Here is a 25757-nt window from a genome sequence, read left to right on the forward strand (position 1 = left end):
TTCTAAGACAATATACTACTGGAGATGTAAAGAGAAATAGACATTTCCCCTGCCTTCCAGGAGTACATGCTCAAAATAGTGGAGAAAACATATTCACATGGAAATTATTACTACAAAAATATCATATTCTATTATATGTCTTGAGAAGTGCCCATAAAAGGCTGGCAAGGTTTCAAATTAAGACTCTTCTTACTGAATCTACAGGGAGACCTTCTTCCAGAAATATTATTTAAGCATTAAAATCACATCTTTTAAAATGACAACATTTTACTAATGTTCATCCCAGATAAGTAGGATTTGGGGTATATTATTTTACAGGGGGAGAAACACATGCCTTTTATGGGTTGTTTTCCTTTTGTTAAAGAATCATACATGAAATGGGATTGGCCAAAATGTACATTTTAACCCTATATTCTTTTTATTCATTTAAGAAATATTATTGAGTAGTAGGCATGTGAGATTTAAGAAACTCAGAGCATCATTTCTGTTCTCAGGGAGCTTACAGTCTATTATGCAGCCTTATTATGAAATGCAGAAGAAGGAAAGAAGGGAGGAGGGCTCAGACAGGCGAAAGCTTGGTTACAGATTGTTCATCTCTGACTATATAAAACACATAACCAAAGACGTAACCATATATTCAGTGTCATTGTACTGGCCATCCTTCTCTGAAGGATGACCACACAGATCGATTTAGTCTCTTATTTCTTAGATTTTGACTCATTTTTCATTGTGATGAGATTGTCTTAATAGATTCTGAAATAAGAGACAAGGAATCTGTGGACTGAAAGTGAGTTTTGTTTTGTTTTGTTTTGTTTCCTTTTCTTGCATTCCTATGTAACTCCTATATACTTCCTTAAAATAGATATTGCAATATGATTTCTTCTTGGTGTCATAAAAATTATTTCGGGTGAAATGATAAAAGTTGTAGAAAGTGTTAAAAACTCTAAATACTGTGTTAGAAGATTTTTCTGTAGAAGACTTTCATTGACCTGTGCTTGATAATAAACAATTTTGTAGGTATTTCCTAACTGAACAAATTACTTCTCACTCCCAAATTATCCGTGTTTAAAAGGGATAATTAAATTTCAAATGTTTGGAGACATTTTTATGTTTTCTGCATGTTACTGAATGATAAGGTACCTTGGAAAATGAGAAACAGTCTTTTAAAAGAAACGCTGTAATCATACATTGATTTTAAATGACCCTGTCACACGTGAAAACAAATCAGATTGTTGCTCTTAATGAGCTTTTCAATTTACTATTCAGTAGATCAGATAAGTGGATTTAAGAGGTAATGATCCTGTTTAGTACTCAAGCTTGACTGTCAGATCCTAGTAGTGGAGAGAAATCCCCAAGGACAAAAGCGTTGACACAGTTCTAGATGGGATAATGGGAATCAAAGCTAATGGATGATAAAAGGAATGGTGCAAGTTACAAGGATAATTGTGGATTAAAGCACTGCCATGTGTCAATGTTGACTGTTTTTCTAGTATATTATTGGGTCAGATCTGATGCTTTGAGAAACTGTTTTGACAGCAGAACACAACAGACCTGCCTGCCTAGCTTCCTCCTCTTTTGAATGCCAGGGACAGGATAGGAAAACTTCCTTAGGACCCATTGAATTAGAAAGCACATTTTTTAATGTTAAAATGTTCGAAATGTTTAAAATCACATTTTAAAATAAATAATAAAATGATTAAAACAAAAATTATATTATTTCTGAGTTTTGCCATAAAAATAGGCATTTATAATGTGTTGAAAATGTAAAATTTGATTTTACAAAAGTCCACCATAGTTATGTTATCAAAAACAAGAAAATTAACCAGTAAAGATATAAATACAATAAGAAGAAAATAAGTGATTTGAGATAATGCCATGACCACATGCTTTCCAAAACCAGTATGTCATGGAATTTATTATTAATTTCATTTATCTATAAAAATGATTCTGTATACCATCAAAGAATTTGTGCTTTAAGTTGTAGTTTAAACATACTCATTCATACTTTCATCTTTGTTAAACAAACGTGCCTTTTAAATTCCAGTCAGAGTTAAGGGCACACAGTCTCTGGCCCTGGAACTGAGCAAGTGGGCAAAGCAGGGCACACAGTAGGGTGTCTGATCCCTACTGTTAGTTGATTTTATAAAACTGGGCTTATTTTAAGGATTGCTTTTGACAAGGGTGCCACTAAAATAAAATTAAAGACAATTGCTATAATCAGTTACTAAATATTCAAGCTGTTCTCTCTAGCTACTTTTCTTTTTCTGTTGTAATTTATGATTCTATGTATTTTTTCCATAGAATCCAATATATGCTTAATGGGAAAAGTCATTTTTCTTTCTTTGTGTAATATTCACATTATAAAATAGTCCTAGTAGATCCAGACCGTGTCTTTTGCCGCTGCACGTTAAAAACACATCGTATTCACTTGACAAAGATTGCCTTAGGTGCGATATTAGGGACACAAAGAATAAGGCATAGTGTCACCCCTCAAGAAGCACTCAGTGTAATGAGGGAAATTGACATTCAGACAGTTACAGTGTGAAAAGTGCCATGATAGAGGAGTGGACTGGATGTTGTGGGAACATAAAGGAGAGTTCAAATCACTGTGCCTAGGAAGGCTTCAGAGGAGAGACTTTTGAATGAGTATGAGGGGAAAAAGAGGAAGAAGGCTGATTGAGGCAAAATGACCAGCACATGAACATATAAAAATCTGAAATTGCATGAGATGCCTCAGTGATCCATCAGCATTTTATTGTGGCTTGGGGTTGAGGGAAATGTGGAAGATGAGGTAGGTTGAGGCCAAGTTGTCAAATGCTTTGTGTGCCATTAATCATGTGGATACCAGGTTTTCCAAGGGACCCAATATGTATACTTCTATATATGAGAGAGATTTTGCATCGTGGTGAGCTTAGGGAAACTTTCCATTCTACATATCATTCTTCATTTGAGCCCTCTTTGTGCCTGAAGGTTTGTGATTATTGAGGATTCTTGGTAACTAACTTCTCTAGATTCTCTCTCCTTAGCTCCCTCTTTCCCCCAAACATCTTACAAGCAACAATGGTCACTTCAATCTAATAAGAGATGAAGGCTTACTCTCATGGGCAAAGCCACAGACATATAATCATTGAAATGCTTTTCTGTAGGGCTCAGAAGTTAGTAGGTAAGGCAGCAGGAATTTGAATCTCAATCTCTCTCTCTCTCTCTCTCTCCCTCTCTCTCTCCCCCTCCCCCCCCGCCCCCAGCTTCTCCCCACCATTCAGCCCCTCCTTCCACCACCCTTTACACCTAACCCCTCCTTCTCTCCCTCTTTTTCTCTCCCTCTGATTGACTCCATCAGCCTGAGGAGAAGCCTTCCAGACACAGGACTCAGGTTGAAAGTCTGGAACACAACCTGCTGGTTCAAATGGTGTTTAAAATCCAGAAAAGAAATTTCTACAATGGCAGCTTTCCTCCCCTTTATGACCCTATAGCTCTGGGTGATTTGTGTTGCCCCTGTGATTTTTATCTTACCTTCGTGACCTATGGCGGTGTATCAAACTGGTTTTCAGATATTAAAAAAAAGCAAAAGACACAGGGAGTAGAAGCTATGTTGCTGTACATAAGAAATAGGCAGATTAGGAGAAAGTGAGAGAACACAATCACAGAGGATCAAATCACAGAAGAGAAATCCCATACAGCTGGTGTCTGGCAGGGATAACCTGGAATCACACCAGAGCATCAGGGAGTATGGAGGTGTCAACCCACCTCTCAGCTTTGCCAGGCTAGTAAGGAGTATAAGTGGCATTTTCCCACTTGAAGTGGGATATGTGTTTATAAGCTCAATGTGGCTTGGATTGAGACTGAAATGTTGCACCCCAAACTCTGCAACCAACACTCCCTAATTGGAAGCTTAGTGGATTCCCAGGCCCTGATGTTTTCAACAGAGAATCCCTGAGCTTGGGATTTCAGTGTCAGCATGAAAAGTAAGACCTACCTGTATATTTGGGGAAGCTTAATTAGGTAATATTTGAGGAGAATTTCTCTTAAGTTCTTTAACTTCCTTTGATTTTTAAAAATCCTTATTTTTATAACTGCCTTAAATAATCCTGAAATGGTTAATATTTTACTGAAATCTAGAATAGGTGGAAAATTTTTAAGTGTTGGAGCCTTTTGTTGAAGTACTCTACTTTCCAGCCCTTTGCATACTTACTCCTGTCTTCTAGAAAGGGGCGATCTACCACTTTGAGAAAAAAAAAATGTATGTAGTGTGGTGGGAGTAAAATGGATATATGGGTGTGTTTTTGTGTAAGCATTTATATATTTCAAAATAGGAACGGTCTGGAGGAAAAAGTTAGCAAATTTTAAAATTATAAGATTCTTTTTAAAAAATTCATTTGCTCCCCCACCCACTCCCTACTTCAATGTGGATACAACAGTGCATTAAATCTTATGTTTGTTCAATTTGAATAGTCTTTTGAAAATATATGTTAATAATAAAGCTTTTAACAATGAAGTGTTTTAATGCAGGTATATGCTCGTATGTCAGAAGTCTTAGGAATAACAGATGACAACCACGTTCTAGAAACATTCATGACAAAAATGTGAGTTCTTGTTTTGGTCTTTGATTTTTCTTTTGTTGTTGTTTTAAATGTAATAGATCTTTTTACTGTATTTAAATCTTTTTATATATTAGTTTTTTAAATAAAAGACCTAAAATTATGCTTTAATTGTTAGAATATTAGCATTGTTCTTAACTGAAACTTAATTTCACATATTGAAAACTCACCATCCAAAGGACATTGTAATTTGTCAAGTTTCCATACAACTGGAGTGTGCAGCATCAGATGATGATTTTAAAAGATTTACAGACCTTGACTCTTCAGATCAATTGGGCAACATTTTTTTTTAATTTAAAAAGAAAAACACCTGTATATTTGATTTGAAAGACCACATGAAGAGATTATTGCAAATTGAAATCATTGAAAGAGGTCTGATAGGGCATTCATTAGTTCTAAGAGAAACCTATGTCTGGCAGAGTCATATTCCTGGAAACTGTCCTTATGTTGAACTTATAATATTAGCAGAATAAACTAGTTTCTAGTCACAGACATAACTTTGTACACATAGCCAAACTTGTATGCCTCCACCTGGCACCCCACTTTATCTGTGTAACAGACAAACAACACTGTCTTGATTGCAGAGAACAAAGTTAGATAAACAGTTATGATCATAAGAAGTGAGTTTTGGAGCCACAGATTGATGGTTCATTATTTGGCAGTAACAGTGAGCCTCTATTTGGCTTTCTTTGTGACTCCTGCTTTTCCTCCCTATGTTTTGGGTACAAACTTGATGTTTTCCGGTGAAACACTTAGACAACTTTTTAATTTACAAAACTAAATATATAGAATTATACACCATTTGGAGTGCAGTATTCATTGTAGATCGCATATAATTTTGAATATGCTATAGAAAGAATAGAAAATGTTTTTGAGCCTGTTTTTCACTTTCAAAATATTTGTGACTTACGTCATCAAACTTACATAAATTTATGTGTATTCTCTGATTCTCCCTAGACAAGCAAATAACTTACTTATAATTAAAGACTCTTTTTCATATTTAGTGTTACAAACCTTAAATACTGGGGAAGATGTGAGCCTGTAATTTCAAGGACTCTTCAGTTCCTAAATGACCTTTCTGTTGGATATCCTTTTCACTGTATATCTGACATTATGTATAAACAACCTAGCAAATGCATTTAATTTACCAGGTATTTTTCTTGTTTATAACTTTTGCAATTTTTTTTAAATAAAAAGTTCTTTCATTTATTCTTATCTGTAAATGCATGGTTTTTGAAAGGTTTTAATTAGCTGTATACTATGAAGCATTTAGTCAGAATCACTGTTGAATTTATATGGATGTATAGATTCCTAAGTAGTTACAGTTATATTTATACTCACCTAGGCTAATAAATGGTTATATAAGAAAGTATGCAACCACATATATTTTAGTTCACGCTTTTTTGTATTTGTCAGAAATTCATGTCCTAAAAGAAAGTATGTAACTTAATTTTAAGGAGGGCAAAGTATTCTAAAAATATTACCTTAGAAAAACTGCATTCCTATGAGTAAATGTATCTGTAATATTCTTCAGTTGAAAAGAACATCATTTTCATTAGTTGAAAGGCACAGTAGAGTAATACAAAGAAAATGATAAGCTTTTGACCATTTCTTTGATTATTGCCCCCACCAAATCAACATCTAATCTAATCTAAAATAAGATTTCCCATTATACATTAAATGTTTAGATTTCTCTGTCTGGCAGGTTTTTAAAATTCTAAAACCAAGAATCTTCTTCCTAAATTATAGTTGACAGTATTGTCATATTTCTAAAAACTAGGAAGAATCATGTAGATTGTCTTTTCTATGTTAGCTATCAAATATATAGGACTTGTGAAAGATAAGTGTTGGATTTAGTTAATCACTAAGATTAGCTGATCTTTTAATATGACGACAGATTCTGAAAATGGTGGCATTGGATAGAAACCTTTAATGCAGGTTCATTCCAGGAATATGTTTATGTTAGTTAAGTTTAAAATTGTATTCCTTGGTAAACCATAAAAGATTTCCAAAGTATTAGACACCCACTTTTGTGCTGGAATTTAATATGCAACTTTTTATTGGAAAATAATCGTCCTTGTCTGGCAAAATCCACCATGCAATATTTCTGTTAGTAGGTATAATGCAATAAAGACAGGGAGGGCTATTTATCACTACAAATTTTGAGGATTTCAGGATTCTTTTTATTATTTTAATATATTTCTTTGATATTAAATCAGAAAAATGATAAATTACACCTGTCCAGGCTGTTTTTCCTTTTTACTGGAAAGTGATGTACAACCCAATTCCAATGGTCATTTGGCTTTTTAAGATATGTATTTTTTCTTATTAAAAAAAAACTCAACCCATATTTTTTTCTAATAATAATGCTGAAATACTCTTTATTTCTAACATATGAAGTGGTTTATAAGTACTTCCTAGTATTGCAAACTCTGGCCTTTTCACAATGAATTACTTTGAGAGCATATTATCTGCAAAGAAGCCTCAGTTATTTTATAGCATATATCTATTGTTTAGATTTACCCTATTTTTTAGGTTGAAATTGATATTTAGTATAAAATTAATTTGATTTGTATTCTTTTAGTTTAATTTGCATAATGCCTAATTTATTTGTGTCTGCTATTTAGGATCTTTTTTCTATCCTATTGAACCTGTTATATATTCTTTAATTCAAATAGTATAGCCTTTTATTTTACATGCTGTTTATTGCTTTTGAGTACTTCTTGAAGTAAATAAAAAATTATATTTTCAGAAAACTTACTAGATAAAAGTTTAAAAGCTATAATATTTTAAACCAGGGTATAGGAATGATTTCAACATGAGTACATTGATTTATATTTTTTTAGCAATTATTTCAGGTTTGCATATTTAGAAATATATATTAGTTCAATTTGATTTCAGTGCTCAGTTATTTGAATTATAAATCATTATGTCCCTTCTAGCTGATCAGTCATGAAATATCTTTGAATTCATTTACATAATGGAATATGTGAGTGGTGTATCTGTTTTTAGTGCAGTTACTGGTTACCTAATGCATGTTTTGTTTTTCCAATCGATTTCTTTATTATAATGTGTTTTTCAATCTTGATTTTAAAGCAATATATTATTTCTGTATTAGGAATAAGATGACATTCTTCAGCAATAGAAACACTTATGCAAGATCAAAATCATCACCTATAGGCCCTTGTTAATGGAAATCTGTTTATATATTAATATTCAAAATATTTTTATATAAAATATTAGAAGTAAATGAAAAGCATGTTATCTCACTATGAGGTTTTTTAATGTTCTTTGTTTATAGTACATGTCTTCAGATACTTTTTGTTTTATTTTTTCTATTTTATCTGCTTCAGATGAACCTTACTCAGTGTTTATGGTGCTCAAAGCCAGTCTCTGAACTTTGGTGTTCTTTTATGTGACCACTTGTTAGAAATTGAAATCACAGAAGACCCCATTTTTAGGAAGTATTAAAAAGCCTTTGGTTGCCTTAAAGCAGTAGTCTCAGACTTTAGTGAGCATCAGAATGTGAGTGCTTTTTAAAACACAAAGTGTTAGGTCCCACTCCCCACAGTTTCTCTTTCAGGAAGTGTTAGGCTTGGGCCTGAGAATTGTAGTTTTCACAAGCCTCCGGTTAAGTTGGTGGCTCCAGGACCATACTTTGAGAACCTCTGCCTTTAGGTAGTTAGAAAATGGAGCTGCATTGTATGTCCTGAGCAGAAAAGTCTGGTACTTCTGTCACAGACACTTTTTCGTAGGACTTCGTAAGACCCACAGACTCACATTTTTAGGGATAGCCTAGTTCCTAAATAACGATGCAGGGCGCAAATCCCCGGATTGTAACTGGGTCCCGAATTGTAACTGGGTGGCTGTTGCATTTTACCCCAAAATTGCTGTTTGCCAAATTTGAAACTTTTCAAGTTGGTAAAACTATTGTTATTTTAAAATCCAGTGACCTTTTTGACAGAAAGTTTATGTTTTCCCATCAGATTCATTACATGGGTATTTATAATAAATTTAGCAAATACATTTGAGTAACTGTTTAACATACTCTTTATATTTTCAAGACTAAAGTCCAAGAATTTCTGATTAAATAGCTTTTTTGAACAGGCACAGAGTTGAAATGGCTCTGTACAGAGCCAGCCCTCTGTGTTCTGTGTTCACGTTCAGTACTTGGGGATCTTTCCCTTCTTTGAAATGTTTCCTGGTCAGAAATTTTAGTTTCTGTCTACATGGGGAAAGGGTGAGATTGTTCAAATGATTGGAACAAGGAAGCTTCTGGGAAAACTGGAGCGAGAATAAGGGTCATACAGAGCAATCAAGTAAACTTATTTTAAATGCTGAAAACGGAGAACAGTATCACATTTTATCCAAAATTCTGTTTGTTTGTTAATCATTATTTCAAGTTTTTGTTCTTTTGAAAGATAATTGATCAGTATTTCTTCTGCAATTTATTGTTTACTCAAATTTGTAGCAGTTAACATGCTCCACTTGGGTTTCAGAAAGGAAATTTCATTCTCTATCAGGCCCTCTGTTGGTAGTTGGCCTTTATTACATAATCATCAAACATGGGAAAACTAAAAATATCTAGAGTGTGTCTGTGTGTGTGTGTGTGTGTGTGTGTGTGTGTGTGTGTGTGTGTGTTTTGAGGTCCTTTTTGTAATATACTTTAAGTTCTGGGATACATGTGCAGAACATAGAGGTTTGTTACATAGGTATACACATGCCATGGTAGTTTGCTGCACCTATCAACCCATCATCTACATTAGGTATTTCTCCTAATGCTATCCCTCCCCTAGCCCCCCAACCCCCCAACAGGCCCCAGTGTGTGATGTTCCCCTCCCTGTGTCCATGTGTTCTCATTGTTCAACTCCCACTTATAAGTGAGAACATGTGGTGTTTGGTTTTCTGTTCCTGTGTTAGTTTGCTGACAGTGATGGTTTCCTGCTTCATCCATGTCCCTGCAAAGAACATGAACTCATCCTTTTTTATGGCTGCATAGTATTCCATGATGTATATGTGGCACATTTTCTTTATCCAGTCTGTCATTGATGGGCATTTGGGTTGGTTCCAAGTCTTCACCATTGTGAATAATGCTGCAATAAACATATGTGTGCATGTGTCTTTATAGTAGAATGATTTATCATCCTTTGGGTATATACCCAGTATTGGGATTGCTGGGTCAAATGGTATATCTGGTTCTAGATCCTTGAGGAATTGCCACGAGTGGTTGAACTAATTTATGCTCCCACCAACAGTGTAAAAGCATTCCTATTTCTCCACATCCTCTCCAGCATCTGTTGTTTCCTGACTTTTTAATGATCACTGATCATCAGAGTGAACAGGCAACCTAAAGAATGGGAGAAAATTTTTTTAATCTCTCCATCTGATAAAGGGCTAATATCCAGAATCTACAAGGAACTTAAACAAATTTACAAGAAAAAAACAACCCCATCAAAAAGTGGGCGATGGATATGAACAGACACTTCTCAAAAGAAGACATTTATCTAGCCAACAAACATATGAAATAAAGCTCATCATCATTGGTCACTAGAGAAATGCAAATCAAAACTACAATGAGTACCAATATCTAGCTTTTTAAAATCAGACTCTATAAGAGACTTCCACATTAGTTTTTGAGTTTATCCAAACTTTTTTTTTTTTTACCGTATTGATACTGTTAATGTCAACAGTTCTCAAGATTAATGACTTCTCCATGTTATTGCAAGGCCAGCTACATAATTTGCAGGGCCCACCTCAAAAAGAAGAATGTGGGGTTTCTTGTTCAAAAAATATTAAGAATTTCAAGACCTCAACAGCAAAGCATTAAACCATGAAGAGGCTCTTCTAGGCACAGGGTCCCCTATGCAAGTGTACAGCCCACATGCCTATGGAGCTGGCTCTGGTTTTGTTTGGTATAAAGAAATAATTCCTTCCATTTGGCCTCAGACTGACTCTCTAAGATTGTCCCCTTAAGTTCCTGTACACCTGAATTTGGTGAATGTAAGTCCCATCCATATACATCATAAATCTATTTATCTACTAGTTTATTTCAGTCATTTTCATTTCTACAAGCCAAAGAATCTGTTTTCTTTCAAAGTCACTTGATGACCATGAAAATTTTATTTTTCACCCCTACCTTTCCCAGCTTCATTTGTCTTTCTTTTGCTTGCTTGTTTTAAGTACAATAATTAGAACTTCATCCTTATCTAGAGTTAACATTAGTAAGACTAAAATAGTGGTTTTTAAATTTGATTCCATACTCATCTTGAATCTTACTGGCCTCTTTCACAAATATTTATTAAGCATTTGCTAAGTACACGGCAAAAGGACAAATAAAACATAGACCCTGCCCTAATGGATTTTACATTCTGACAGAATTGACACTGATTCCAAACTTCCTTTTCTATATTTCTCCAAAGAGCTTAAAGTCAGTTGTTTTATTAATACAGTTTCTTTTTCTTCTGTTTAAATTTAACTCAGATAAATTACATACTAATTTTCTGAAAATCTGTACATTAAAAATAACATGAGTATGTGACATTGTGATATGGCTGATTTGAGGGAGCCCCTTTTATTCGAGGTCATTTAGACATAAGCTTATAGATAAACCATTAAGTATGTGGCTTTTAAACTTACTAAGTAGTGTGCAAACCAGACATCCTCACATCTGTTTCTGACCTTCCCACCATTTGGGTATGAATCCTGAATGTGGTGTCAGGAAGGAGTAGAGAATGAGAGATGACGCAAAGGGCAAGAATGAAACAAGGGTGAAGGATGAAAGTAAAATTGTTTATGTCTGTTACAGTAACTATTTAGCAATAAACAGTAATATTTCTGCTTTTGTGAAACAATATTAAAATGCATTGCTTTATTTTACTGAATACCACCATCTCCAGATGGTTTGTGAGAATGTTAAATAAAACTAGTTTCAGCTTACATCCCTCAGGCATACTTCTATTAGCATTTTTTATCAGAGGAAATGTTGATTTATTTCATTGTTTTCTGTCTCTATCAGCCATAGAAAAGTCATCCCATAATTTATCTCCTCTGTTTGTTTGTATACTAGAATCAGGTGTAGAATCCTCCATATTCCCCTTCTATAGCCCCCTTATTTAGACCTTCACCAAGTTCTTTAGATTTTTGTTTCACAAAATTATGTACCTTGAGTATTGTTTTGATCTGATCATTTCTCTTCCCAAAAGCCCACAATCTCTTCCACTTGCTTCTTAGGTCAAGCAAAAATTATTGACTTAAATTTGAGCCATTTGACGGTACTTGACTTATTGAGTTCCCATAGCTAATTTCCTGATCCTCCATTCGACCACAATTTGGACTTTATACTTGGGCCAAGGAAATTTATTTTATCTACCCCTTGACACCCTTCATTATCTTTCACTGAATCACCACATTTGCCACTCTCCCTCATTTGACACTTTGTAACTCAATTAGGTTTATTCAATTTTTCAGTCTTGGCTAAAGACTTAGTAAAGCCATCATGAAATAGCTTAATCCTTAGTCCTTTAATACTCACTAAATATTAATTTCCTTCATTTTCTTTCAAGTTGTGGTTTATTTTTCTTAATATTTGTGAACACCTTGTTTTCAATCTATATGTCTGGGTATGAATGTTATATTAATATAGTTTAGTATTTGCTGGTCTTGTCTCCTATTAGATTGTAAATTGTTAGAGATTAAGACTTTTTTCTCTTCCTTTATAGTTTCAAAACTTCATACCGTGGGCATTTAGAACTTATTGTTACCCCTTCTGTTCTGTGATTATGCCTTAACTTCAGTTCCTTGTAAATGATTATTAGTATCCCTTAAGATACTTCATCTTGGTTATACCTATTTGGATTTTTTATGTGTATTTTTTAAATTATACTTTAAGTTCTGGGATACATGTACAGAATGTGGAGGTTTGTTACATAGATATACACGTGCTGTGGTGGTTTGCTGCACCCATCAACCTGTCATCTACATTAGGTATTTCTCCTAATGCTATCCCTCCCCTAGCCCCCCACCCCCCGACTGGCCCTGGTGTGTGATGTTCCCCTCCCTGTGTCCATGTGTTCTCATTGTTCAACTCCCACTTATGAATGAGAACATGTGGTGTTTGGTTTTCTGTTCCTGTGTTAGTTTGCTGACAGTGATGGTTTCCTGCTTCATGCATGTCCCTGCAAAGAACATGAACTCATCCTTTTTTATGGCTGCGTAGTATTCCATTGTGTATATGTGGCACGTTTTTTTTATCCAGTCTGTCATTGATGGGCATTTGTTTTGGTTCCAAGTCTTTGCTATTGTGAACAGTGCTGCAATAACATACGTGTACTTGTGTCTTAAGAGGAGAATGATTTATCATCCTTTGGGTATATACCCAGTAATGGGATTGCTGGGTCAAATGGTATTTCTGGTTCTAGAATCTTGAGGAATCGCCACACTGTCTTCCACAGTGATTGAACTAATTTACACTCCCGCCAACAGTGTAAAGGCATTCCTATTTCTCCATATCCTCTCCAGCATTTGTTGTTTCCTGACTTTTTAGTGATCACCATTCTAACTGGCATGAGATAGTATCTCATTGTGGTTTTGATTTGCATTTCTCTAATGACCAGTGATGATGAGCTTTTTATCATCTGGTTGTTGGTCGCATAAATGTCTTCTTTTGAGAAGTGTCTGTTCATATCCTTTGCCCACTTTTTGATGGGGTTGTATTTTTCTTGTAAATTTGTTTATGTTCCTTGTAGACTCTGGATATTAGCCCTTTGTCAGATGGATAGATTGCAAAAATTTTCTCCCATTCTTTAGGTTGCCTGTTCACTCTGATGATGGTTTCTTTTGCTGTGCAGAAGCTCTTTAGTTTAATTAGATCCCATATGTCAATTTTGGCTTTTGTTGCCATTACTTTTGATGTTTTAGTCATGAAGTCTTTGCCCATGCCTATGTCCTGAATGGTATTGCCTAGTTTTTCTTCTAGGGTTTTTATGGTTTTAGGTCTTACATTTAAGTCTTCAGTCCATCTTGTAAATAAATATTGATGTTATTACCCAACTTATCAGAAATGGCCAGATATCATATGAGGATAACCAATTAGTATAGTTTTTGGCCTAGATAATCTCCCTTAGTACTTTTATAATGGGTATTTCTTCCTTCTGTTCTTTTCTTTATATTTGCTTAAAAGGAATTGTGTCTGTTTGTGTGTCTGTGTGCATGTCTGTGTGTGTGTATGTGTGTGTCTGTGTGTGTGTGTCTCGTAGGGTTCATAAGCAAAATTCTACTTTTGAAATAACTAAACTTACATTTCAGTTACTATACTTTGTATGTATAACCTAAGTATGGCAATTTCTGACATGTAATATTGTCATCTGTGAACTTTCTTCTTTCATCAGGATCTAACTCTGCAAAAAGTGTCTGTGAACATGTATGACTTTTAAATATTTGCCCAGATTCAGTATGATTACCCACTCTTTTGTACTTAGTGAATATAGTGAATATGATGTATCTAGTACACTACTGTAATTCTAAATCAAATTTTTTCACGTCTTTACACTTCTGTAAATAGGATATATCTTATAATTGATGGTATTTTTAAGTACTTTTTCTTAGTAGTACACATTATATTGATTTTTTTGTTTTACAATCAGTGGTGTTTTAGATTTGATGAAATGTGGTAAATAGTCAGAAAAGGCCTGATACTGTGAATTGAAGTCATACTTGGTGATACTGTGTCGAGCAGCTACTGAATTGTGTAGTACTCCTGTAACCTAAGAAAGCAGTTCATTCTCAATTTAGTTATCCTCCTTTTCAAAGGATACAGATTTTCAGAATTTTCAGCCATCTTATAAGATTATTTTCTTGTTTTTCTTTATGTGTTATCCTAGCTATCAATAAGACCATCTTCACCCTCTTCAGTGTTTTCATAACTGTATGGCTAGAGACAGGGATTTTCTGAGAATTTTGTTTAATGGGTTACTGCCAGCCACACTGTAGAGTTTGCTCAATCCTGGATGTGATGCTGGCTCATTAATGAATTGGTCCCTCCTAAAATAAAATGTTTCCCTGTCCCTTCTGGGACTTGATTCCGATTTCAATTGTATTTCAAGGAGCAAATGATCTCTGGAGGAGAACTAGTCTCTTTAAAATCAAATGGATCTGATATACCCTAGTGAAAAGACCCTAAGCTTTAGAGCCAGACAGATCTGGATTTGAATCGTGACTCTTCTGTTGACATGTTCCCCATGTGATGTTTCCTCTATTAATTTTACTCACTCTCAAGACTTCTAGTACTGTTGCTACTGTTACTGTTACCACCATTACCAGGTTTACTGCTAAGAGGTGTTTTGAATAGACCTCTGAAATCTAACTTAGTGTTGCCATAATTTATCTAATGCTCCACCCAGCCAAAATGGCACAACTCAGATGAACCCTAGTCTCTTAGAGAAGAATAAGATCAGAGTGTAAAGATCATAAAGATGACGTGTTCATTTGCCTTTTTTAACATTACAGACCCACTTAAGAGCCGTAACTAGCTTTGAATTGAATTTCTATAAGAGAACATAAATATTCAGGTGAACTCTCATTTTTTTCTTTATTGAAAAATGTAAAAATTCATTCTTAATCATTTTTTTCTTTGGAATGTAATTAAAAGGCAGTGAGGCTGGCCTTGGTACAAAGTGCACAGATGCCGTTCTGCAGAAAATGTGTCTTTGACAGATGAGATTCTTCCTGTGAATGTTCTGTTTATTGCTTTCATAAATATTCTATTGTCAAAACATGACTTGCTGTTTATTAACAGCACTGACAGGAAGATTCCTATTAATGGCAGCATTCTTATTACCCATAGACCCTGTCACTTTTAACTTTGCAATTTTAAGAGAATTCTATTTGGTAATTACTTAAGATATTTCTAAGTTTATTGATCCTACCCCTGTTTAACTGAGTGAAGTCTGAGTGGCAGGTCTTCAGCCTAGTGACTGACACTGGGAATAATCATCAAATCTGCATCTTTGGAGGCAAGGAAAAACTTGCTACCTGTCAGCCTTGGTCTTGTTGCCCTGCAGCCTGCCAGAAAAACCCAGTGCATTGTGGCCAGGCACGGTGGATCACTTGAAGTAAGGAGTTCGAGACCAGCATGACCAACATAGTGAAACCCCATCTCTACTAAAAATACAAAAAATTAGCTAGGCGTGGTGACCCATGATTGTAGTCCTGACTACTCAGGAGGCTGAAGCAGGAGAATCACTTGAACCCGGAGGGGTGGAGGTTGCAGTGAGCTGAGATCACGCCACTGCACTCCAGCCTGGGTGACAGAGCGAGAGTCTGTCTCAAAAAAAGAAAAAAAAGAAAAACACAATGCATTGAGCACCTGCTGAGAGCAGTGCAAGAGGGTTAAAATGCATGGATATCATCCCTGCCCTTAGAAAGTTTACTGTCTAATACAGATACATGCTAAAATGTAGATGCATATTTTAAATAATCAGGTATATGGCTAAGCCAGACATACATGCTTCATATGCAACTGGAATAGTTGCTTTGGAATCAGAGGGACTTGAATATAAATCATACTAATTGTTTATCTTTTGAAAAATTATTTAATTTTTTTTAGTTTATTTCCTTACCTGAAAAATAGAAGTAATACTGTCTATCTCATGAAATTGTGAAAATTAGCCTTGCAAGTTGCATACGTTTTGTGAATTCTCTGCATCTTTCTTTTTCCATGATTGATAACTGGCAAAGACATTTGCATTATGTGATCCTCAGAACAATCCTGTAAAGTAGCTTGGGCATAGGTTTCACCCTCATTTGTTGGAGAGAGAAACTAAGGCTGAGACAGGCTAAGTTTATTACTTGGATTCATTGAATGGTATAGTCAAGCCCAGGTCTCCTGACTCGTGTTCCAATGTGTTTTCCACTCTTTGATACCCATGCCTGAGTGACTAAAATTTAGAATTATACTTCTCAGTGCCCCTGTGCAGAGGCAGTAGACTGAGTCATATATTTGGAGATGATGTGAAGGAAACAGAAAGCCAATGTTTTCCTTGTAATATGAATGGAGCCATATAAAATTATTATAGCCTTCAAGAAAGGCATGAGTGGGTGTTAGGGAATGGCCGAGAGATGCTCTAGCTCTGGTAGAAACACATGACTATGGTAGAGTAAGAGAAGAGGGTATTTGCATACTGAGTAGATGTGTTTAGAATCCACATCATACCTGAAATTATTTAGGCCTTGTATTCATGTTTCCGATTTCTTAACTTCATGCTCCTTCTAAGTTGAACTGTTCAGGTGATAATGTGATACAGCAGAAAGAACATGGCCTTTGGAACCAAACTACAGTTCAAATCTCAGCACTGTCAATCCATGGCTGTATGATCTTGGGCAAGTGACTTAATTTCTCTTAGCTCCTGTTTCATTATTTATGGACTAAAAATAATAATCAACACTTAACAGTATAATTGTGAAGATTAGGTGAATTAACATATGGAAAATGCCTTTTACATACTAGGCACTTGAGAACTATTAGTTCCTTTAAGCTGTCCATCTATACTTGATGACATGATGACATACAGTCTGCTATATCCTCCTAATTATATTCTGATCTTAGATTTCTACTAGGAGAGCTCACTGTTTCTTAGAATTGAGTAATTTTCTCTTTTTTGATAGCCTATTATGGGTCTTTTATAATTATTTCATTATGAAATAACATTAAGTAAGTAGAAGTTCTCAAGTTACACCCAAAATATAAAAAGGGGTCAGTTTTAATTTTCCACTACCAAGACTTTAATAGTAAAGGAGTTCTTGTCTTAATTATAAAATTCATTCTTTCTTTCCATAACTAGAATATATATAAGATAGAAAAAGTAATTGCATTGGTTAATAATAGATTATCATTCTTAACAAAAGGAAAGACATTTCTATAGGAATGCTCTTTAGAAATTATATTTATTTTTTATAAGTAGAAATTGATGCCACTACAGTTCACTGTTACTTTGTGATTTATTACACACTGATATGACAAATATATTTCCTTAGATTCCTTAACTTCTATTACCTATATTCTTTTAAAAAAACTTGTGAAGATAGATGCTGTGAAATTCATGCTAAAAAACCACACGGTAAGTCTTATTTCTTTAATTAATGAATAGAATTTTACAAATAGTTGAGGTAAAGCGTTAGTAACTTGGATTACTCTTTTGCTTTCATTAGAGTGAACACTTCCCTTTTCTTGGCATCAGTGACAGTTACAGTCTCAGTGACTTCAGGTGTCGAACAACCTTCTACACAGCGCTCACTCGCCTTCTGATGGTAGATCTAGGTAAGGTTAAGAATTTAAACTCAATAAGGGATCAGCCATACGCTTGTGTGAATAAAGAAGTGGAATACTAGTGGGTACAACATTTAACTTATTAGAATTAGCCATTTCGGACAGTTTTCTACAACCTTCTAAGATTTGAGTGTTCACTTGTTAGCATTAGAGACAAATCTTTGTACTTAAAAGTGGCATTTTTCACTTCACATAACACTTGCACTGATTTTTTACCTCATAACTTACTTTCTGCCCATCCTTTGACACATTGATTTTACTGCTGTGAATCTAGGAATAATCTTAACAGACAAAAACTTTACACACAAGGTTTTTTTTGCTTGTGTGTAAAGAAGATTTTCGTCATAGTGATGTCTAAACTAGAGAAAAAGTGGAAATGATGTAACTGTCCAACAGTAGGGAATTGTAAAATTATGGCATGCCCACTTACTTGTGGAATGATTGGCACTCAATAAAAATGAATATTTAAAGACAAGGCGATAGATGAAATTTTATATTATAACATTAAGTGAAAAGGCAAAGTGTTACACTGGTGCAAATGGTATGACTATGTATGTTGGAGATGGGGGGGACAATACTTCAGAAAAGGCTTAAATGGAATTCTTCAAAAATGGTTAGTACATTCATTGTGAAAAACCGTGTAGAGGGTCCTCAGAAAATTCAAAATAAAATGACTCTACAATCCAGCAATCTGACTACTGGGTGTATATGTATCCAAAGGAAATGAAATGAGTATATCAAACAGCTGCATTACCATATGTTTATTGCATATTCACAATAGCCAGGATATATGGAATCAACCTAAGTGTCCGTCCACAGATGAATGGATAAAGAAAATGTGGTATATATACACAATGGAATACTATTCAGCAATAAAAAAGAAAAAAAGTCTGCCATTTGCCACAGTATGGATGAACCTGGAGGACACTATGTTAAGTGAAATAAGCCAGGCATAGAGGACAAATACTATATGATATCACTCATATGTGAAATCTGAAAAAGTTGATCTCATAGAACTACAAAGTAGAATGGTGGTTACTAAGAGCTGAGGACTTTGGGGTGATGCTGGTCAAAAGATACAAAGTTTCAGGTAGATAGAATAAGTTAAAGAGATCTGTTGTACATAGATGGTGAGTATAGGTAATAACAATATATTGTATTCTTGAAAAATACTAAGAGACTAGATGTTAAAGGTTCTCATCACAAAAATGTTAACTATAGAGGTAATGCGTTTGTCAGTTAGTTAGATTTAGTTACTCTACGTCATACATATGTACCTCAGATATATTGCAGATTTAGTTCCAGACCATCATGATAAAGTGATACAATAAAGCAAGTCACACAGTTTTTGTTTTCCAGTGTATATAAAAGTTAAACTTACTGTACTGTAGTCTATTAAGTGTGTAATATCATGATGTAGATACAATGTACATATCTTAATTTAAAATACTTTATTGCAGCCTGGTGCGGTGGCTCACACCTGTAATCCCAGCACTTTGGGAGGCCAAGGCGGGTGGATCACCTGAGGTCAGGAATTCGAGACCAGCCTGACTAACGTGGTGAAACCCTGTCTCTACTAAAAATACAAAATTAGCCAGGCATGGTGGTGAATGTTTTGTAATCCCAGCTACTTGGGAGGCTGAGGCAGGAGAATTGCTTGAACCCAGGAGACGGAGGTTGCAGTGAGCCGAGATCACGCCACTGCACTCCAGCCTGAGCAACAAGAGCAGAACTCCATCTCAAAAAACAATAAAACTAAATTAAATACTTTATTGCTAAAAAATTCTAGCAACCATCTGAGCTTTCAACGTGTTGTAATCTTTTTCCTGGTGGAAGGTCTGGTCTCGATGTTGATAGCTGCTGACCGATCAGGGTAGTTGCCAAAGGTTGAGGTGGCTGTGGCAATTTCTTAAAATAAGACAACAATGAAATCTGCTGCATCAATTGACTTCCTTTCACAAAAGATTTCTCTGTAGCGTACGATGCTGTTTGATACAATTTGACCCACAGGAGAACTTCTTTAAAAACTGGAGTCAGTCCTCTCAAACTCTGCTGCTGCTTTATCAACTAAGGTTGTGTAATATTCTAAATCTTTTGTTATTTCAACAATGTTCACAGCATCTTTACCACAAGTAGATTGCATTTGAAGACACCACTGTATTTGGTCATCCAGAAGAAGCAACTCCTCATCCATTCAAGTTTTATCACGAGACTGCAGCAGTTCAGTCACATCTTCAGGCTCCACTTCTAATTATAGGTCTCTTGCTCTTTAAATCACATCTGCAGTTACTTCCTCCCCGGAAGTCTTGAACCCCTCAGAGTCATCCGTGAGAGTTGGAATCACTTCTTCCAAATTCCTGTTAATGTTATTATGACCTCCCCACCGAATCACAAATGTTCTTAGTGGTATCCAGAATGGTGAGTCCTTTCCAGAAGGTTTTTGATTTACTTTTCCCTGATTCATCAGAGGAATCTGTGGCAGCTCTAGCCTTACAGAATCCTTTTCCTGAGCAGTAGGCTTCAACAGTTGGCTTAAAATTTTCAGTAAACCATGCCATAAACAGATGTGCTGTCATCCAGGCTTTGTTGCTCTATTTCTAGAGCACAGGCAGAGTAGATTAAGCATAATCCTTAAGGACCCTAGGATTTTCAAAATGGCAAATGGGCACTGGCATCAACTTCAAGTCACTGTCAGCATTAGCCCCTAATGAGAGAGTCAGCCCGGTCTTGGAAGCTTTGAAGTCAGACATTGACCTCTCCTCTCTAGCTATGAAAGTCCTAGATGGCATCTTCTTCCAATAAAAGGCTGTTTCATCTGCACTGAAAATCTGTTGTTTAAGTGCAGCCACTTTCATCAATGGTCTTAGCTAGATCTTCAGTATAACTCACTGCAGCTTCTCCATCAGCACTTGACTGCTTCACCCTGCACTCTGAGGTTATGGAGGCATCATCTTTCCTTAAACCTCATGAACCAACTTCTGCTAGCTTCTAACTCTTCTTCTGCAACTTCCTCACCTCTCCGCTTTCATAGAATAGAGTTAGGGCCTTGCTTCGCATTAGGCTTTGGCTTAGGAAATGTTATGGCTGGTATGATTTTCTATGCAGACCAGTAAAACTTCGTTTATATCAGCAGTAAGGTTGTTTCACTTTCTCATTGTGTGTTTTTGCTGTCATTTTAGTTTAATCGCTTTAATTTTCTTCAATAATTTTTCCTTTTCATTCATCACCTGACTGCCTGGTGCAGGAGACCCGGTGTTTGGCCAGTTAAAGCTTTTGACGTGCCTTTCTCACTGAGCTTAATCATTGCCAGCTTTTGATTTAAAGTGAGAGTTGTGCAGCTCTTCCTTTCACATGAATACTTGGAGACCATCACAGGGTTATTAATTGGCCTAACATCAATATTGTTGTGTCTCAGAAAATAGAGAGGCCTGAGAAGATGGAGAGATACAAAGGAATGGCTGGTTTATGGAGCAGTCAGCATATACAATATGTATCAGTGAAGTTGGCTATCCTATAAGGGCACAATTTGTCGTGCCCCACAACAGTTACAATAGTAACATCAAAGGGCACAGATTACCATAACAGATATAATAATAATGAAAAAAGTTTTAAATATTAGTAAAATTATCAAAATGTGGCCCAGAAACACGAAGGAGGTTCATGATGTTGGCAGAATGATGCCAATAGAATTGCTCGACTCAGGTTTGCCACAAATCTTCAGTTGTTTAAAAAAAAAAAAAAAAGTGTAGTATCTGTGAAGCACAATAAAACAAGGCCTGTCTATATACCTCAAAACCTGTTGTATACAATAAATAACATAAAATTTTATCTGTAAATTTAAAAAATAATTAAAAATGCTAAATGTTGACTTTGGGTTGTAGCATGTAGGTAATTTTTTCTATTTCGGATCATTTGAATTTTTTTAGTGTATACCTTTTATAATGGTAAAAATTAACTTATTTTTAAAATTTGTTACTAAAAAGCTAAAGTTATTGAGAAGTATTTACAGATGGGCAGCACCTTAGGATGAGCATTTAAGCTTCTTTGTAGTGACTATGTTACTCTAGATTCCCATTTCTCATACTGGAATACTGCAAGTTAGACCAGTTATACATGAGAGGGTTCAGTCAGTGACAATATCATCCTTAGACAATATAGTACCAATAATACTTTTTTTGTTTATCTTGCAGTCTATTAATACATCAACTTAAATATGAATATTTTAAAACATGTTCATACAAACAGAAGAAAAATAATTTTATTTTGCACATAAAAGGCATTGAATTTTGAAATGGAAAGGGGACCACACCCGTCTATGTTTCATGCTTTTTTCCCTGCTTTGCCACAGACTAAATCACCAGAAAGACAAACTGCCAAAAGTTGAGAGAAATGCAACTAGAATGATTAAAGAGCTTAGTGGGATTGATTTCTAAGGAAAGATTAAAAGAACCATGTATGTATAACTTGGCTAAGTGACAACTAGGGCTGGAGGCAAAGAGAACTGTCTATAAATATTTGAAGAGTGTAAACCAGGCATGCAAAACCCAATCATCTGCTACCTTAGGGAAGTGGGAGATGTAACAGAGTGACAGCTTTTCGTACCGCATCCTGGCCTCTTTTACCTCTTGGCTGCTGTGTTGGAGAGAAGAGGAGCAGCCCAGACTGTGTCATTGTCCTTGACAATCATTTAGAAAGCACAGCGTGCTAAACTCTGAGGGCAAGACACAGATGAATCAGGCATACTGGGTCCTGGCCTCAAGGAGCTTGTCTTCTCGCTTTCCCAGTTGTCCAAGCATTAAAGAGACCTCGAAACACTTGTCTGGACTTAATTTATTTCCCAGACCTTAAAAATGCTCTTTTAATAACCCTGTCACACAGAGTGAAAGAAGTGAGGACACCAAAGTTAAAGAGAAGTATCTAGAGGAGAGTTTTTAAAACTAGGTCCATGTCACTCACATTTTCAGAACCTGGGAATGGAATGGGTTAACGTTTCCTTTTTGATATGGTCATCACAGATATGGAACCTGCTATGAATCTGTGGTAGGTTAAACAACAGGATAGCACTATCAGAGCCTGCGCACAGCCCCAACTCTGTATTCACAGTACTACTGTACTTATTACTGCATTGATCATTGATATTCAGGATGATGCCCAGAAAGACATTGCACACTTTTTGGAAAGCAGATTTGCTCTTATTTAGTATTGCTTAATGTAAACTATGAGGTATGAGAAACTGAAATAAACACATATAATTTAAATGATGGATTTTATTAGTTTTCCCAGGATTCTATTCCTTTGACATACTTAACCATAACAATATAAAGAATAAATTCACGTTTTTAGTTCAAAGTTTTTTTTTTTTTAATGTAAGTATCTGTTGTATTACAAGCACTTTTTAGACAGCTTAAGAGAAACAGAAAGAGATAGGCTATGGTGGAAGTGCTTAGTGCATGGTAGGTGCTGAATATAAGTGAGTTGAAGCTGGATATAAAAAAATTTGAAATCGTAGTAGCTACCCCCATAGAACTTCCACATGTTTGAAAAGAAACTCCTTCCTTATGTATCAGTAATTTTTACTTTTTAAAATAATGAAATGTATGTGATAAGCATCAAGTTATGATTAAGAACATCAAGTATGATTTGTTGTATAAATTACCAGAGCTGCTTTCTCTTGTTAAAAACTAGAGTTGTTTCAATGAGAACACTTGGACACAGGAAGGGGAACATCACACACCAGGGCCTGTTGTGGGGTGGGGGGAGCGGGGAGGGATAGCATTAGGAGATATACCTAATGTAAATGACGAGTTAATGGGTGCAGCACACCAACATGGCACATGTATACATATGTAACAAACCATGTTGTGCACATGTACCCTAGAACTTAAAGTATAATAAAAAAGAAAAAAAACCCACTAGAGTTATTCTTCTTCCCAAAATTATGTTGGGCACCTTCCCGGTATGGACTACTTCTTTTATATTTTTCTAGTACCAGTCAAGGTCTTTACATTGCAGATGCTCAGTAAATGCTTGTTGAATGAATGACAAACAAGTGTACAGTAACCAAGATACCGTCATTGTGGCTCCTGGAATCAGCTCTGACTGCCAGGTTCTTTCTGGACGTAGCTCTGATCATTGGCCTCTCCAAGACAAAACAAATCAAGTGGCTGATTACTTTCACAAGTGATTAGCTACACTTGGCCACTCTTGTGCCCGATTAGTCTCTTGTTGCTCTCTGTTCAAAGTGTTATTACTTTATAGACGATGATTTGTTGAGCATTGTTGAACACAGTTTTTATTATTTGAAGCCTTGTCTCACAAACTAGGTTGACTGGAACATGGCTGTCAGAATTTCTGTATATATGGCTTGATAGTTTTCTATTGTGTGTTCATTGTCATGGAAACAAGGAAGAAAAAGATAGTGCTGTTGTCAAGAGCAGCATAGATTCATATATTAAATGAAAAAAATGAAAACATTAGATAATGAGAATCCTCCTCAAATTAAAAAGAAAAATGAAGACAAACTTTTTATATCACTGATTTTGGAGAGTGGGAGTGGTGATAAGAATCACATAGAAAAAAAACACCTACTTCCTTGCAAAAGTGTCGGATGTGATTCTTGGATGGAAATATAAAACATTCTAATTGAATCCTACAAAAATAAATTGAATATGTCTTGTGTATAAGCCTTGCACATTGGAGTGATTAGAAAGGGGGAAAGAAATTGGGTGTCACATTAATTGGTATTTACTTTGAAATGCATTTTGGTTTCTACTCAGTGATTTGCACTTTGTATGAATTTAATTAGATGCTATGTGCCCCAGGTTGTGTTTCAGATGAAAATGTAGGGGGTGGGGGTGGTTGGCAATAAACAGTTGTACCATTTTATCTGATTGCTTTAGCTAAACTAGACAAAATGTTCACTTGCATAAAAAACAGAATTGAAAGCATTTCATCATTAGAATGGTGGTGTTTCAAAACATGTGAGAGATATTGGCAAATTTTTTTGGTGTTCCAAGAAATGATCAAAATGAATGTAGAAAATCCCTTCATGTGCAGAAAAAAATGGATGACCAACCGTATGTGCACGCATGTTAGCCCTTCTAAGAATCACTTAAAGTTCCCTAGGTTATTTAAAATTAACTTGGTCGATCTAATAAACTAAAGGAAAGATAGTATTACCCGAGCCAGTAAATGGAGACCCTCCAAGGAGCTATTCAGTATAAAATACTTGAATACATAAAAATCTTCTATTTTGTTTAATTTGAATGCAGGTGAATTTAGTTGACAAATACTGAAGAGGGTAAGTGTGGCAAGGCGCTATAACAACACTTTTCATTTTGTGAAGGACCGAAATTATTATTTGCAAATTCAGTTTTTACCAGCCGCAAATCTGAAAGTGCTCAGTGTCACCATGGTTGATTTTCCTTGGACATGTCATGATTGCATCTTATGTTGTACTACTTAGAGGAGAAGCACGTGGATAGGATTTGAGTGAGCAATGCATTCCTCAGGTATTTAAACTCTAAGAAGCAGCCATATTTTTAATTACTAGGGGGATACTAATATTAAAATGATGTTTATGGATGTAAAGAGTTCTATCTTTAGGGGTGAGGGTAGCACAGTATCCATATGCTTTGTCTTATAAGAGGTAATTGGCATCTGAAGATATCACTAGCTTAAATTTAAGAAATTTTAAATAACGAATGACGAATAACAAAGGAAGAGTATTCTAGAAATAGCTACTAAAGATAAAAGTAAAAACACAGAGGAAGGAAATTTTTTCTTTTCTTTATTAATAATAGTTAACATTTTAAAAAATATATAGTTTATAAACCACT

The 25757-nt window shown here is 35.3% G+C and overlaps 1 protein-coding gene across 2 annotated transcripts in view; it reads left to right on the forward strand.

Moving 5' to 3' along the window:
* The window catches only part of RANBP17 (RAN binding protein 17), a 431372-nt gene that overhangs the window by 295125 nt on the left and 110490 nt on the right, over positions 1-25757 (forward strand). For both annotated transcript variants that reach the window (XM_025387625.1, XM_025387626.1), the window contains exons 15-18: positions 4510-4583; positions 5603-5683; positions 17647-17710; positions 17802-17910. In XM_025387625.1, coding sequence (XP_025243410.1) covers positions 4510-4583; positions 5603-5683; positions 17647-17710; positions 17802-17910 — 328 coding nt within the window. The remainder of the gene's footprint in view (positions 1-4509; positions 4584-5602; positions 5684-17646; positions 17711-17801; positions 17911-25757) is intronic.

This window comes from Theropithecus gelada, chromosome 6 (genome assembly GCF_003255815.1).
Source record: "Theropithecus gelada isolate Dixy chromosome 6, Tgel_1.0, whole genome shotgun sequence".
Lineage (NCBI taxonomy): Eukaryota > Metazoa > Chordata > Mammalia > Primates > Cercopithecidae > Theropithecus > Theropithecus gelada.